General features: G+C 39.9%; 1 protein-coding gene across 3 annotated transcripts in view; it reads left to right on the plus strand.

Annotated features, from left to right (window-relative positions):
* The window catches only part of slc39a14 (solute carrier family 39 member 14), a 34789-nt gene extending 21719 nt beyond the window's left edge, over positions 1-13070 (plus strand). For all 3 annotated transcript variants that reach the window (XM_078251419.1, XM_078251420.1, XM_078251421.1), the window contains exons 7-10: positions 5058-5207; positions 6441-6675; positions 6799-6983; positions 8879-13070. In XM_078251419.1, the coding sequence (XP_078107545.1) occupies positions 5058-5207; positions 6441-6675; positions 6799-6983; positions 8879-9031 (723 nt within the window). In that variant the 3' untranslated portion in view covers positions 9032-13070. The remainder of the gene's footprint in view (positions 1-5057; positions 5208-6440; positions 6676-6798; positions 6984-8878) is intronic.
* The last annotated feature ends 809 nt before the right edge of the window (positions 13071-13879 follow it).

Here is a 13879-nt window from a genome sequence, read left to right on the forward strand (position 1 = left end):
TAACGGCACAATGTTTTAACTCTGCTCCGCAGCACCAGGCAAAGATGCCTGTGTGTGTGTGTGTGTATTCCAAAGTTATATATATGAAATGGACAGTGTACTGTTCTAGTGTGGCTAGTTTTTTTTTGGCTCTAAGCCACTTGTCAACTGTGCATGCCCTGCCTATTTACCTAAGTGCAGCAAGGCAGTTTTATTTGTATAGCACATTTCAGCAACAGAGTAATTCAAAGTGCTTTACATAAAACGTTAACATTAAAGAGCAGTTAAAAACGATGAAAAAATTAGAAACCGATAAAATATGAGAATAACAGTGCAGTATAAGGAATTAAACATTAAAGAGCAGTTAAAAACAATAAAAAAAAATATAAAAGCAGATACAATACGAGATTTTAGGCCGTTGCTCTATACACGTAATCCACCTTGTTGTTCCCAGAACGGGCCGGTCCCACCGGTCTTACTTTTTAATTCTCTTTACATGCTTATATAAATTGTCATACAGTTTCAACAATGCAACTTCAGTGTAAGAATTGAACAATTATTTAAAGAAAGGCAACATCAAAAAAGGTATTCAGCCTTGATTTAAAAGAACTGAGAGTTGCGGTGGACCTGCAGTTTTCTGGGAGTTTGTTCCAGATATGTGGAGCATAAAAACTGAATGCTGCTTCCCCCTGTTTAGTTCTGACTCTGGGGACAGCAAGCAGACCTGTCCCAGATGACCTGAGAGGTCTGGGTGGTTCATAGTGTAGTAGCAGATCAGAAATGTATTTCCGCCATAAACCGTTTAGTGATTTATAAACCAGCAAAAGTATTTTGAAATCAATTCTTTGAGGCACTGGAAGCCAGTGTAGAGACTTCAGAACTGGAGTGATGTGATCCACTTTTTTGGTCTTAGTGAGGACTCGAGCAGCAGCGTTCTGAATCAGCTGCAGCTGTCTGATTGATTTTTTAGGGAGACCTGTAAAGACACCATTACAGTAGTCAAGTCTACTGAAGATAAAAGCATGGACAAGTTTTTCCAAATCCTGCTGAGACATAAGTCCTTTAACCCTTGATATATTCTTAAGGTGATAATAGGCTGACTTTGTAATTGTCTTAATGTGGCTGTTAAAATTCAGGTCTGAGTCCATGACTACACCAAGATTCCTGGCTTTGTCTGTTGTTTTTAACATTGTCGTTTGAAGCTGAGCGCTGACTTTTAATCAGCACTGTTATTATAGTCTAACCAGGTTTCAGTTAAAAACATAAAATCAAGATTGTGCTTAATAATAAAATCATTGATTAAAAATGATTTTCCTGCCAAAGACCTGACGTTTAGTAAGGCTAGTGTTAGTGTGTTAAAATAATTAGAGTGGGTACGGAACGTATTCAGACCCCTTTAAATTTTTCACTCTTTGTTTTATTGCAGCCATTTGCTAAAATCAAAAAAGTTCATTTTATTTCTCATTAATGCACCCCATCTTGACAGAAAAAAAAGAAATTTTACTTGATTGGACTTGATTAGGAAAGGCACACACCTGTCTATATAAGACCTTACAGCTCACAGTGCATGTCAGAGCAAATGAGAATCATGAGGTCGAAGGAACTGCCCAAGGAGCTCAGAGACAGAATTGTGGCAAGGCACAGATCTGGCCAAGGTTACAAAAGAATTTCTGCAGCACTCAAGGTTCCTAAGAGCACAGTGGCCTCCATAATCCTTAAATGGAAGAAGTTTGGGACGACCAGAACTCTTCCTAGACCTGGCTGTCCAGCCAAACTGAGCAATCGTGGGAGAAGAGCCTTGGTGAGAGAGGTAAAGAAGAACCCAAAGATCACTGTGACTGAACTCCAGAGATGCAGTAGAGAGATGGGAGAAAGTTCCACAAAGTCAACTATCACTGCAGCCCTCCACCAGTCGGGGCTTTATGGCAGAGTGGCCCAACGGAAGCCTCTCCTCAGTGCAAGACATATGAAAGCCTGCATATAGTTTGCCAAAAAACACATGAAGGACTCCCAGACTATGAGAAATAAGATTCTCTGGTCTGATGAGACAAAGATTGAACTTTTTGGCGTTAATTCTAAGCGGTATGTGTGGAGAAAACCAGGCACTGCTCATCACCTGCCCAATACAATCCCAACAGTGAAACATGGTGGTGGCAGCATCATGCTATGGGGGTGTTTTTCCGCTGCAGGGACAGGACGACTGGTTGCAATTGAAGGAAAGATGAATGCGGCCAAGTACAGAGATATCCTGGAAGAAAACCTCATCCAGAGTGCTCAGGACCTCAGACTGGGCCGAAGGTTCACCTTCCAACAAGACAATGACCCTAAGCACACAGCTAAAATAACAAAGGAGTGGCTTCGGAACAACTCTGTGACCATTCTTGACTGGCCCAGCCAGAGCCCTGACCTAAACCCAATTTAGCATCTCTGGAGAGACCTGAAAAAGGCTGTCCACCAACGTTCACCATCCAACCTGATGGAACTGGAGAGGATCTGCAAGGAAGAATGGCAGGGGATCCCCAAATCCAGGTGTGAAAAACTTGTTACATCATTCCCAAGAAGACTCATGGCTGTACTAACTCAAAAGGGTGCTTCTACTCAATACTGAGCAAAGGGTCTGAATACTTATGACCATGTGATATTTCAGTTTTTCTTTTTTAATAAATTTGCAAAATATTCTACATTTCTGGTTTTTTTTCTGTCAAGATGGGGTGCTGAGTGTACATTAATGAGATTTTAGCAAATGGCTGCAATGAAACGGAGTGAAAAATGTAAAGGGGTCTGAATACTTTCCGTACCCACTGTATCTGTCTAATTTTTTGGGACAGGCTGTGGCTGACGAGGAATGGATGCTAAATTTGCTAAGTTTGCAGTTAAGCGCTTCTTCTTACTTAGCAGATTCACCATTCTTTTTCTATTACCTATCACAACATAAATTGAGGAAGAATTTAATACACAGGGTCCAGGCTTGTCCTGGAAAGAGTCATGAGTGCCACTAGGCATGCAGCCTGGACCCGGCACATATCAGTTGATGAGGGGGCAGAGGTGCCTGGTGTTTTACTTTCGGTGATTGAGTCAAAACGGGGGCAGTTTGATGCCGGTGGCGAATGATGGGAGAAGGAAGGGGGGGGGGTCAATTTGGTTCCAGCATATACCAGCTGCTTCATCTGGTCAGTAAACTCCAACATGGGGCAGGGGGAAAGAGGGGAAAGGGTGAGTGGAGAGAGCTATGGCATGGGCGGGGTATACGGATCCTCAAAGGCATCGGGGTTGGTGAGGGGGTTTGAGGGGTGTTCGACGGGTGAAGAGGGGGGGTTGAGATTTCTCGTCTCTGCTCTTTGGTCTCCCATAGTCAAATCAGTAGTGGTGTATATAGCATTTGACAGCTGAAATACAGATCTTTTTGTCACTTTGATAAAGATACAGCACTGTTTGAAGTTCTAGATTTCACTCTTAATTCAATTCTATTTACTTACTCCTACCTAAACTCTTAGCTGCACATGTTAGTAGAGTTTTCCAGTGGGGCTAATTTCATTCACAGAAGCAGCAGGGAATGTACAGTAAAGGGGGTGATTGTGGACAGGTGCTCCATCTTGTGGTTACTGTGTTTTGAGCCATATGGTCCAGCTTACTTAATTAACACATCATCCTGCTGATCCGATTACATAAGCTCTTTGACCCATATTTGCATCTATAATGCTGCTGTCAGCTTTTTTTTTTTTTACTGCCAAAACAGAGACAAAAAAAAGCTAATTAACAACTCCCAAATCTGTCAGTGTCAAGTTATTTTTAAACTGCTTTGGGAGACATGTTATTATGTAGTGTAGTATTGAGAGGAGAATCAGTCCACTGTAATGTCAGGGTACCTGCTCTGGTAAAGTGTTCTTGAGCAAAATACAGAATTTGTCCTGAATCCATGAGTGTTGTACTCCAACTGACCCGCCAACCTGTAACTTTGTTGAATGTGTGATGCAAGCCTAGTGAGTCACTGTCCATGCAAACTTTAATAAAGTGTCACACAGAATCTCAGACACATCTGTGGTTCTGATGGAATCATTTTGTGAAAGAATGCTGTGAATGTTAATGCAGAAGTATTGTGGGAAGCCTTCATTGATAATACGGGCATTGGTTGCATTTTCATTAAACCAATCAATCAATCAATCAATACATTTTTAACTTTCATCAACGTGCATGATTCATCATATAGCTGAGGCAAAAAAACATGGAGGCAACAAAAGCATCTATCTGTTAAGGCACAGTCCCAAGACGAAACGGTAGGGGGACAAAAGTAGCACAGGACATCTTGAGGAAGGTTCTAGGAAACATTGTGCTTGTGATTAATTTTAAGTCAACTTGAGCCTAATGCCTCTCTGTTCTTCTCTTATTCATTTACTAAAGCTTAAAGTTATTTAGTAGCGTGGATGCCAGCCGAACTTAGCCCCGCCCACAACATTTAAGGTCGGGAAGTTTGGTCTGGACTTGATCCGTTGTGGAGCAACTATGCTCAAACCAGAGCTGTTCGGACCAATGAAATTGCCAGGGCGGGCTTTATACGATGATGGACAGATGATCATCAACAGTAACGTAATCAACCACGTCACCAAAGAGCGCTTGGGTTGAATTTGTTTACAACAAAGATGGCTGAAATCACGTCTGTTATAGAAGATATCGAAAGATAAAAAAAAAAGAAGAACAGAGAACCGTGATCACTTATGTATACACATTGCCACACCCGTCCGCACGACACACGGAAACTGCCACCTCTGCCTTTGCTCTGTCGAAGCCTGCCTTTGACTTGCAGCTTCTGTGACGTCTGTCTCCCTAGCTCTGATTGGTTGTAGGTCTATCCAATTGAGTGCAGAGGCATTTTCTTTCCTGGTTTTGGTTGAAACACGCCCCATGATCACAGCCCAATGGAGCAGTATCAGACTCATATTCTGACTAGAATCTGAGTATGATGACGTCAGGCTAGTTATTTAGTTTGTAAGGTAGAAAATGTAATGGATCCCTCAAAATCGTTATTTATGAATAATGTACTATGTTTTGATCATGTTTTCTGTTCTCTCTCTGTCTCTCAGAGCCACGGCCACAGTCATTACCCCGTTACAGATGTGGAGGAGGGCGAGAAGGAGAAGCTGCAGCAGAACGGAGAAGCCAGCAGCCTGGCTCTGGGCAAGGTGGACGCTGGGGAGGGCGAGCTCATGCTCAGTCCTGCACAGACGCCACAGGTAATGGTGGGGACAGAGGATGGAGGAGAATAAGACCTTGATTTGTTTAGTTGTCATTGTTTTATGATTGTTTGTTTTTCGTAATGGAACTGGAGCCTCTGCAATTTTTATTTTCGTTTCGTTTTTTGTTTGATTTTAATCCCTGAGAATGAGTTCATAAAACCAGTGTCATAAAGGGACACAATAGGGGACATTATTATGTTATTATTATTATTATTATTATTATTATAACCACATATAGATTTATTAAAAAACTATATTATGAACTCTTTTTACTTTAATATTTAACAATAGCTTGATTTATAGAACTAAAAAGGTGTAATTATATGTTAATGCATGATTATTAAAGAAAAGATCAACCTATTCGATGGTGATTTAAGACGGTGGTTCCCATCCATGGGGGTTGGGCCCACTCAGTGGGTCGCAAGGTGATTAATTGACGGTAAAGTAATAATGATCAGATATTGAAATTGTAATTCTTATGTTTTTTTTATTTAATCTTATATAGCTTTACGTCTTCAGACCTCTAACACTTATTCAGAAGACACAAACTGAGAGGTTACGTGGAGAAAATCACTTTTTGGTTGAACTGCTTACTAGGGCTGCACAATATTAGGAATATATGCGATATGCGAAAATGTTGTTGAATATCACGATGACAATACTATTTGCGATAAATAAACAGATATTAAAGTGTATTCAGTTCTGCATTTCTGCTGCTTTCAGTATTCTGCTAAAATACAACACATTGCTTGTTGTATGTTAAACAAATGAAAGGGAATCATTTCCAACATTATTTTAACAAATTGAACATTGGATTGAATTTTGAGGGTTCATTAAAAAAAGAATGACTGTTACAATTTAAAGTGCAGTCAGTTTTCTGCTGATATGAGTGTGAGAGTGTCTTTCGCGATATGTTGCACCCTTTCGCGATGTGTTTACTGCGCCAGTTGTTGCGATGACGATAAAAAGACGATATATTGTGCAATCCTACTGCTTATATTTCATAGACTTATTCAACCTGTGGTGAGGGATCAGCGTAAAAAGGTTGGGAACCACCTATTTAAGATGCACCTGGAAATTCATGCAAAAATTATAATAAATAGTTCTTCAAATTCTGTGTTCGTAGCCTAATTACCAGCTGAATTAGCAAACATGATGATGTGGTAGTTGTATATTGCTGCTCTTCCCACACGTATTTACCTAATGGGTGTCCCTCACTGTTCATCCCAGGAGTCCCAGAGCCCAGACAGCGGGGGGCAGTCCGGTACCAGACGCGGTGGCTGCTATTGGCTGAAAGGGACGGCCTACTCTGACATCGGCACGCTGGCCTGGATGATCACATTGAGTGATGGCCTGCACAACTTTATCGACGGCTTGGCCATCGGCGCCTCCTTCACTGCCTCGGTCTTCCAGGGCGTCAGTACATCCGTGGCCATCCTGTGTGAGGAGTTCCCCCACGAGCTCGGTGAGTCGGCATGAGATTTGAGCCAGATGTTTTCTAATGGCTTCTGCCTTGAGTGTCTACCGGTCTTCAAGTCTCACCTGATACATTGTTTTTCTCTTTATGTCGTTCTCTTTCTGTTACCAGGAGACTTTGTGATCCTGCTGAATGCTGGCATGAGCATACAGCAAGCTCTGTTCTTTAACTTCCTGTCGGCTTGTTGTTGTTACCTGGGCATGGGCTTTGGCATCCTGGCCGGCAACAGCTTCTCCCCCAACTGGATCTTTGCCCTGGCAGGGGGAATGTTCCTCTACATCGCTCTGGCAGACATGGTCAGTGTTTGGGGGAAAGTGATGTTGTAAGGGTGGATGTGTTCTTGTGAGGGGTCTCATTAGACATAAGCAAACTTGAAGAACCTTCCTTTAAGAACTTGTTACAAGAAGATATTTAACACTAATTTCACACACTGGAAGAGGCCATTTGTAGTTGAGAAAGGTATGTCACATCATGCATTTAGTTGATTACTGTATATTAAGAAGAAAAATATGTCATCAAACAATATAATTGATTCAGAAATTGAAGGTTTATTGCCAGCAGTAAATGTTATTTTTCAAATTGTTCCTTATTTATTTGGTGAGGAAAATAGGCATTATTAAACTTTCAAGTTTCAATTCAATTTTTCAAATCAATTTTATTTTTAGTATCAAATCATAAGAAGAGTTATCTCAAGACACTTTACAGATAGAGTAGGTCTAGACCACACTCTATAATTTACAAAGACCCAACAAGTTACCTACCAAGACAGAGGAAAAGGGCACGCAAAAAGTGTTTTTGTACATAATTATTGTTACAGTACAGTATAATACAGTATCTCCACTGTGTCAGGCATAGTACCGTAAATCCATATTCATGTCTTCCCACACATATGAAAGAAGACATATGTAGGAGGTAAATCTAAGGCAAGTCTTCATCAGTGTCAGGCCACAAGCTGACCAACATATTCCAATATGTTGGTCTAACAATAAACTTTTTCATAATACTACAAGTGTTGCAAGAGATTTACCCCATCAGACTTTTTTTCCCTTCTTCATGCGCCTTGGAATTTTGCCGGAAATCCCGACTCTGCTTCTAGAAGATATATTTACATACAATTACATAAATTAAAAAAAAGTACCCCTGAAAGCTAATGGGAGAAATGTACTGTACTGATCTGTACACTGATTGCCAGTAGGTGTGTTTTATGTCACTTTTCAGGACAGATCCTTCATTTGATATTGTGCTGCTGCAGTTAAATTAAGTGTGCAACTAAACTGACTTTACTTAAAGACACACTCCAGCGATTTATTATTGCACTATTATTAATCACTCGTTCCTACACTGCCAATTAAGCTTTTGTTTTACCCTCACTGCCTGGTAAATCCCCACGTCTTTCTAACGCCTAATGCAGTTTTTCGGTTAAAAATGTGTAGCTGAGATACCCAGATGATGTCACTTGAGTAATTGTCTTAGATTTGACAAAGCTCCTCCAGAGTCAGAAGACATCCACAACTGATTTCACAGGCTGTGCGGCAGTCCACATGTCTAGTAAATTGACTTTGTTGAATCAGTGAAGGGCCCCTTTAATGTGAAAGAGAGTCATGAGAGTCTGAGAAGGACGGTGCATGCCTACTAATTAGGCCTCCACGATAAATTGTTATAAAATCGCGATCTCGATTCACCCCTGTTCCCATTTTAATTTTTAAATGACTTTGTTTTTCTTTTTTTTTCTCCTTCAGTTAATTTATTGTAAGCATTTGACATTGACATGTTTTAATTATGTTAAGACATGTTCAAGGAGTTCAGATAGAGCCTGTATCAGGGCCATATTTAGTTCAATGTGTTATATTTCACTATTTTTGGTAGCCTACCGTACTTAAATGGCCAGTATGTACTTTATTTTCTTTATTCATTGGAGCCTCTATGTTTACAGGCTTGTGGTGATGCGCAATGTGCTATAGGTGCCAAAAAATAAATCTGTTTGGTACTGCCAATTTGTTTTGTTTTGTTATGGTTCATGTGTGCAATAAACACACTTCGTGAGAAAACAATCGTGGCAGAGAATCGTGATATCAATTCTAAGCTAAAAAATCGTGATTTATAGTTTTTCCCAGAATCGTGTGGATTGGACTTTCCCTCGTTATAGAGAAGTTTAAAAAAGGTCTTTCTCCTTCTGTTTTTTGCTTCTCAGTTTCCAGAGATGAATGAGGTGAGTCGTGAGGAAGAGGACGCGGGTGGCAGCAGCTTCCTCCTCACCTTTGCCATCCAGAACGCCGGCCTGCTGACGGGCTTCGCCATCATGCTCCTCCTCACCATGTACTCTGGACAGATACAGCTGGGCTAGCACTGGACTCCTCTGGAACCAACATCAGCTATGACCAGTGAAATGAAACTGAGCTGGTTTGTGATGGTGTAAACTGCAAGCCCAAAGAGGAAGAAACTTTTTTTAGGGAACTTTTTCTCTCTTTATCTATCACCCATTCTCTGTTTTCAGGACCCTTGGAGTTTCAGTAGTTTGGCTGCTGTGCGGCAGGTACGCACACCTCCTTTTTTTCAAAGAAATAGCAGCCGTTTATTCAGAGTTCCTACATGCAGTAGATCCCAGACAGAGGGGGTGGAGGCCTTCTTTTTCATGTTTTATCCACCTTTTCCTGACAGCTGCTCCCTCTTAACAGTCTAGAAATATCAGCTGAAGCTGCGATCAGCCTGCAGAGACGAGACCTCCGAACTGACGTGCAATAATCACCCAGTCACTCAAACTTTTCTCTATTTCCCAGACTACTGATCCACTATAGCTATTTTGGCTCCTGCTCTTCTTTATTCTCCCCATCGTCCTTCCCTCTGTGGATGTCATTTTGAGCCTCAACTGTTGGGATTCAATAGATGCAGAGTATTTAGATCACTAATCCTCTGTGCCCACAACCTTCTGTTCCAGACTTTAACCCCCGTCCTCTTCCCTTTTTTCATTACATACCAAAAACGAATCATTAAGGACCTGACCTAGAATTTTACTCAATTGTCAACATCAAACTGACTTCCTGCTGTACTTTGTTGTTTGTTTATTGATGTTATATTTTTTTTATATACATGATAAACATAAAATCTGACTTTTGAAGACCAAAAATGGGCAGACCATTGGGAATGCTTAGGGCTACACAGTGACGTGTGGAAGAGCAATCTTTATTTCTCCTCAGTACGGACTTGTATACATCTTTGGCATGCAGTTAGAAATCTTAAATGAAGCCTGGGTCAGCTACTTAAAGCGAAATAAGGTCAAGAGTTTGCTATTAGTGGCTTCAGATCAGACGCAATAACACTCAGCGTCCACAGCAGCATTTCTCCATATAGTTTACCATCTGTGCCCTTCATTAATATAGCATTGAATAGTTTTTATTCCTTGCATTCTTGTGCAAATCTTTGGTCTTCGCACATCCCACAGACTATTTTTCCCAGAGTTATCTATTCTTTTATTGTACAGTAATAGTTTGAACAGAATACTGTAAGCTATATCACATATACATGCACATCTCGCCTACTTTTCTGTGACCTTATCAATATTAAATTACATAATAATGATAGGAAAATGAAGTTGTATACTGTATCTAGTTAGGTTGCTATGACAAACCCTCTGATTCTCTGAGATACTATGTGGCCAAAAGTATGTGGACATTTTTATTTATATGCACTTTTGGTGTGGGGTTGTTTTTCATAGTTTGCGATAGCCCTAGTTTGTTACTCTCAAATACGTCACAGAGCTAATGTAAACATCCGTTTTTCTGAAAAAATAAATACCTGGTGATCTTTGAAAGACCCAGAATATCATTTGATAACACTGATCGCAGTTCTGAAGGTACTTATTGAATCCTTAAAGACTACGTGAAAAAATGTTCTGTCTGCTGCAAGATAAAAATAAATAAATCTTGTTTACCAAGTTAAGGTAAAGGTACTTTATTGTCATACACATACTGTACATGTAGCGAAATTCATTCTCTGCAGTGGGCAGCCATTTACAGCGCCCAGGGACCAATTCCAGATCTGAGCCAGTGCTTTGATCAAGTACCCTGGAAATCCAGAGTTCTCGCAAAAGCACAATTTGAGTTTGCTCAGCGAGTCACCCTGGCATTGAGTAACGATGCTCATTAACCATGCCATTGTAGCCGAGCTGCACCCATCACACTGGTGTATCTGCTATCTGATATAGGCGGGCCAGAGGCGAGCTAAACAGATGACAACAGTTTAATCTACCAGTTAGCTCCGCAGGTAGCTAAGCGTATGGGGCTCTGGATACGTCACGCCGTGTATTGTTGTGATTGGTCGTAGTGTTATCCAATTGCATGCAGTGAGATTTTCAAATGCATGCTTGGTGCCACCCCTTAAATTGGGCCATTTTCATTACTCAGTGCCAGACCCTTAATCTTTTGGATTTGGGTCTGGATTTCCAGGCTATTGATCAAGGCCATTGGGCCACCATGCTGCAGCACAAGCTCGGGCTGAGTTTGCGTTACACTTCTTAGTTCCAATAAAGAGAAATCATCAGAGCTGCAACTATTAGTCAATCAACAACAAATAAAATGGTTGTTGATTGTTGAAACCAATTATTTTTTTAAGCCCAAAAACTCTGGTTCCAGCCTCTTAGATCTGTTTTCTGCTGGTTGTCAGCTATGATAGTTAATCGTATATTTTTTATGTTGGTTGAACAAAACAACAACAAAAACGACTTCTGATATGGATCAGACGGTTAATCAAGAAAAGGTTAATAGATAATGAAAATAATTATTAGCTGCCGCCCTAGAAATCATCAAAACATACTACGATATGTTAGCTTTCAACTTTGTGGCATTTTTCAGTTTTTTAACATGATGATTCCCCTGTGCACAGAGCCTGGTTCTTAAATCTGGGGGGAAGCCAAAAACGTATAGCAGATTTCCGTATATGCCCATGGTTTTGGAAGATGAGTGCAATGTTTGGATTTCCACATACTTTTGGCCGGTGAAAAGCGGTTTATGATCTGTAATATTGATTGTTTATTTAATCTTTCAGGGGACAAGTTGTTGGTGTTTGTCATGTTGTAAACTACAAAAACTGGAAGAGTGGTATTGCTAAGGATAAAGCAGCCATTCACACCATAGCAACATCATTCTTTGTGCTACTGTTAAAGGTGCTGTAGGTAGGATTGTGAAGATCCAGGACTTAGCCAAAACAACTTCTCAGTCCCTCCCCCCCTTTCTGCTAAAGCCATAACGGTCTCCTAAGCCCCTCCCCCCCACAAGGGAGAATGAATGCGTATGCATGAGCAGCGATTGACACCCCCCCCCCCGGCCATGATTGGTACATCTGAACAGGGAGCGGTGGATTTTTGCAAATCACACTACAGGCTGTAGGTGGTGCCAGAGGAGCCAGATTTTTTTTTAAATGACCTGCTTCATGTAGTTGTACTGGAACATAGGGTCAGTTTCAGCAAATATGACAGAAAGTTAGTTTTATAAGGCTTACCTACTGCACCTTTAAGACTACAAATAACCCGGTGGACAATATTTAGTGTATCGTACTGTTGTATTCAGAGTACAGAAGTGCACCAGTTTTTCTCTGTTCAGTATTCAAAGTTCAACACAGAGTAAGTGATCTAATCTTAAAACATACATACTTTTCTGTAGATTTAATATTAGCATAGAATAGAGCTGTAGATTATTATTGGAGAGAAACTGGAAGCTGTGATTCACTGTCACATTGTATAGTCTTTTAGGTAAGGTCTATACAATTTAGATTTTCTGTTATTCCTGGATGGAGAAAGCATTAAAACTGGGGATCATGTAGTACAGTATTACTGCTGCTTGATATGTAATATGTAAGGGGGATTTTGTGGTGTTGTGATATATTTATTTTATGATTTACACCGAAAATGAAGTATACAGTTTCGGGTTTACACCACAAGCCATGAAAGCAGACTAAAAAATGATCTGTCTTTTTATTTGTTGTTATCTTTAAGTTATCTTTGTTTTAGTATTTACGAAATAGGACAGTTCATTGCATTGCAAATGTTAACTATATGTTAAAAACTAAAGTCGGAGCATATGCACACAAAAGTCTTCTGGTCAGTTATGATAATCTAAACCTCATGATTTCAAGGTCTGACACAAACTGATTTACTATGAGATAATGAATTCAGGAGCACAAACAAGAAAACAAACCTTTCAACAGAAGTTTCTCTTTTTCAGCGTCAAACGCACCAATCAATGTTTCACTTTCTTGAGATTTTGATAATTCATCGATGGACTTTCAGACTGTTTTAAAGAAAATATTGTACCTAATGTAATTTATGGGACTCCTCATCAGCATTCTCTGTGTGTCATGGAAATCTTTTATAAACATCTTTTTCCAAGAAAGTCATGTGTCAAGCATCATTGTCTTGTTTTATCATCTTAGCATCAATTATTATTTGGATATATGTTAGTGCAATTGCTCTTTTCTCTCTTTCGTCCTCTCTTAAAGCAAAGCTTTTATCAATATTCGGGTGTAATATTCAATATTCCTTTATTGAGCCTCTAAATTTAGCAGACACGTTAGCCCCAACACCCGCCAGCAACTATGTTTAAATAGCAGATGTGCCTTCTCAGTGATAAATGTCTTCTCTCTCGGGGTACATATGGTAAAAAAAAAATAGCATAACAATTCACAAGAAAATTATTTTTACAATGCATATCTTTAAAGACTGTTTTCTCAAAATGAGTTGTTCTCATACTCTGAGCCAGAAATCTCCACTTTAGTAGCACTTACATACACCAAACGTTCTAGTTTTGTTCCTATCTATATTCTGAAGGTTTGCATAGTGGTTTGTGTATACAGTATATATCATTCATATCCTGATTTATAGAACATTTTATTCCTAAAAATGTGGCAAAAATGGATTTTGTATGGCTGTTGACAGTATTTTCTGATTTATGTAGTGATATAAAGCTTATATACTTTTGTCTCTAATATGTCAACAAAATGAAACAAGTTAGCACATAATAAGATAATGCTTTATTTGCATTTTAAACATACAATTTCAGAAAACGTGTGTCTTAATGTAGTTAAGTAATGAACTGGGGAAGTTTCATGGTGACCCCCACTGCTGCTGCGGTCTGGTGCCTACAAGGGGCGGTAAAGACAGACAAGCGCCATGCTAAAAAACAACAACTCCACGTCACTTCCG

Source organism: Sander vitreus, chromosome 5 (assembly GCF_031162955.1).
Source record: "Sander vitreus isolate 19-12246 chromosome 5, sanVit1, whole genome shotgun sequence".
NCBI classification, from domain to species: Eukaryota; Metazoa; Chordata; class Actinopteri; order Perciformes; family Percidae; genus Sander; species Sander vitreus.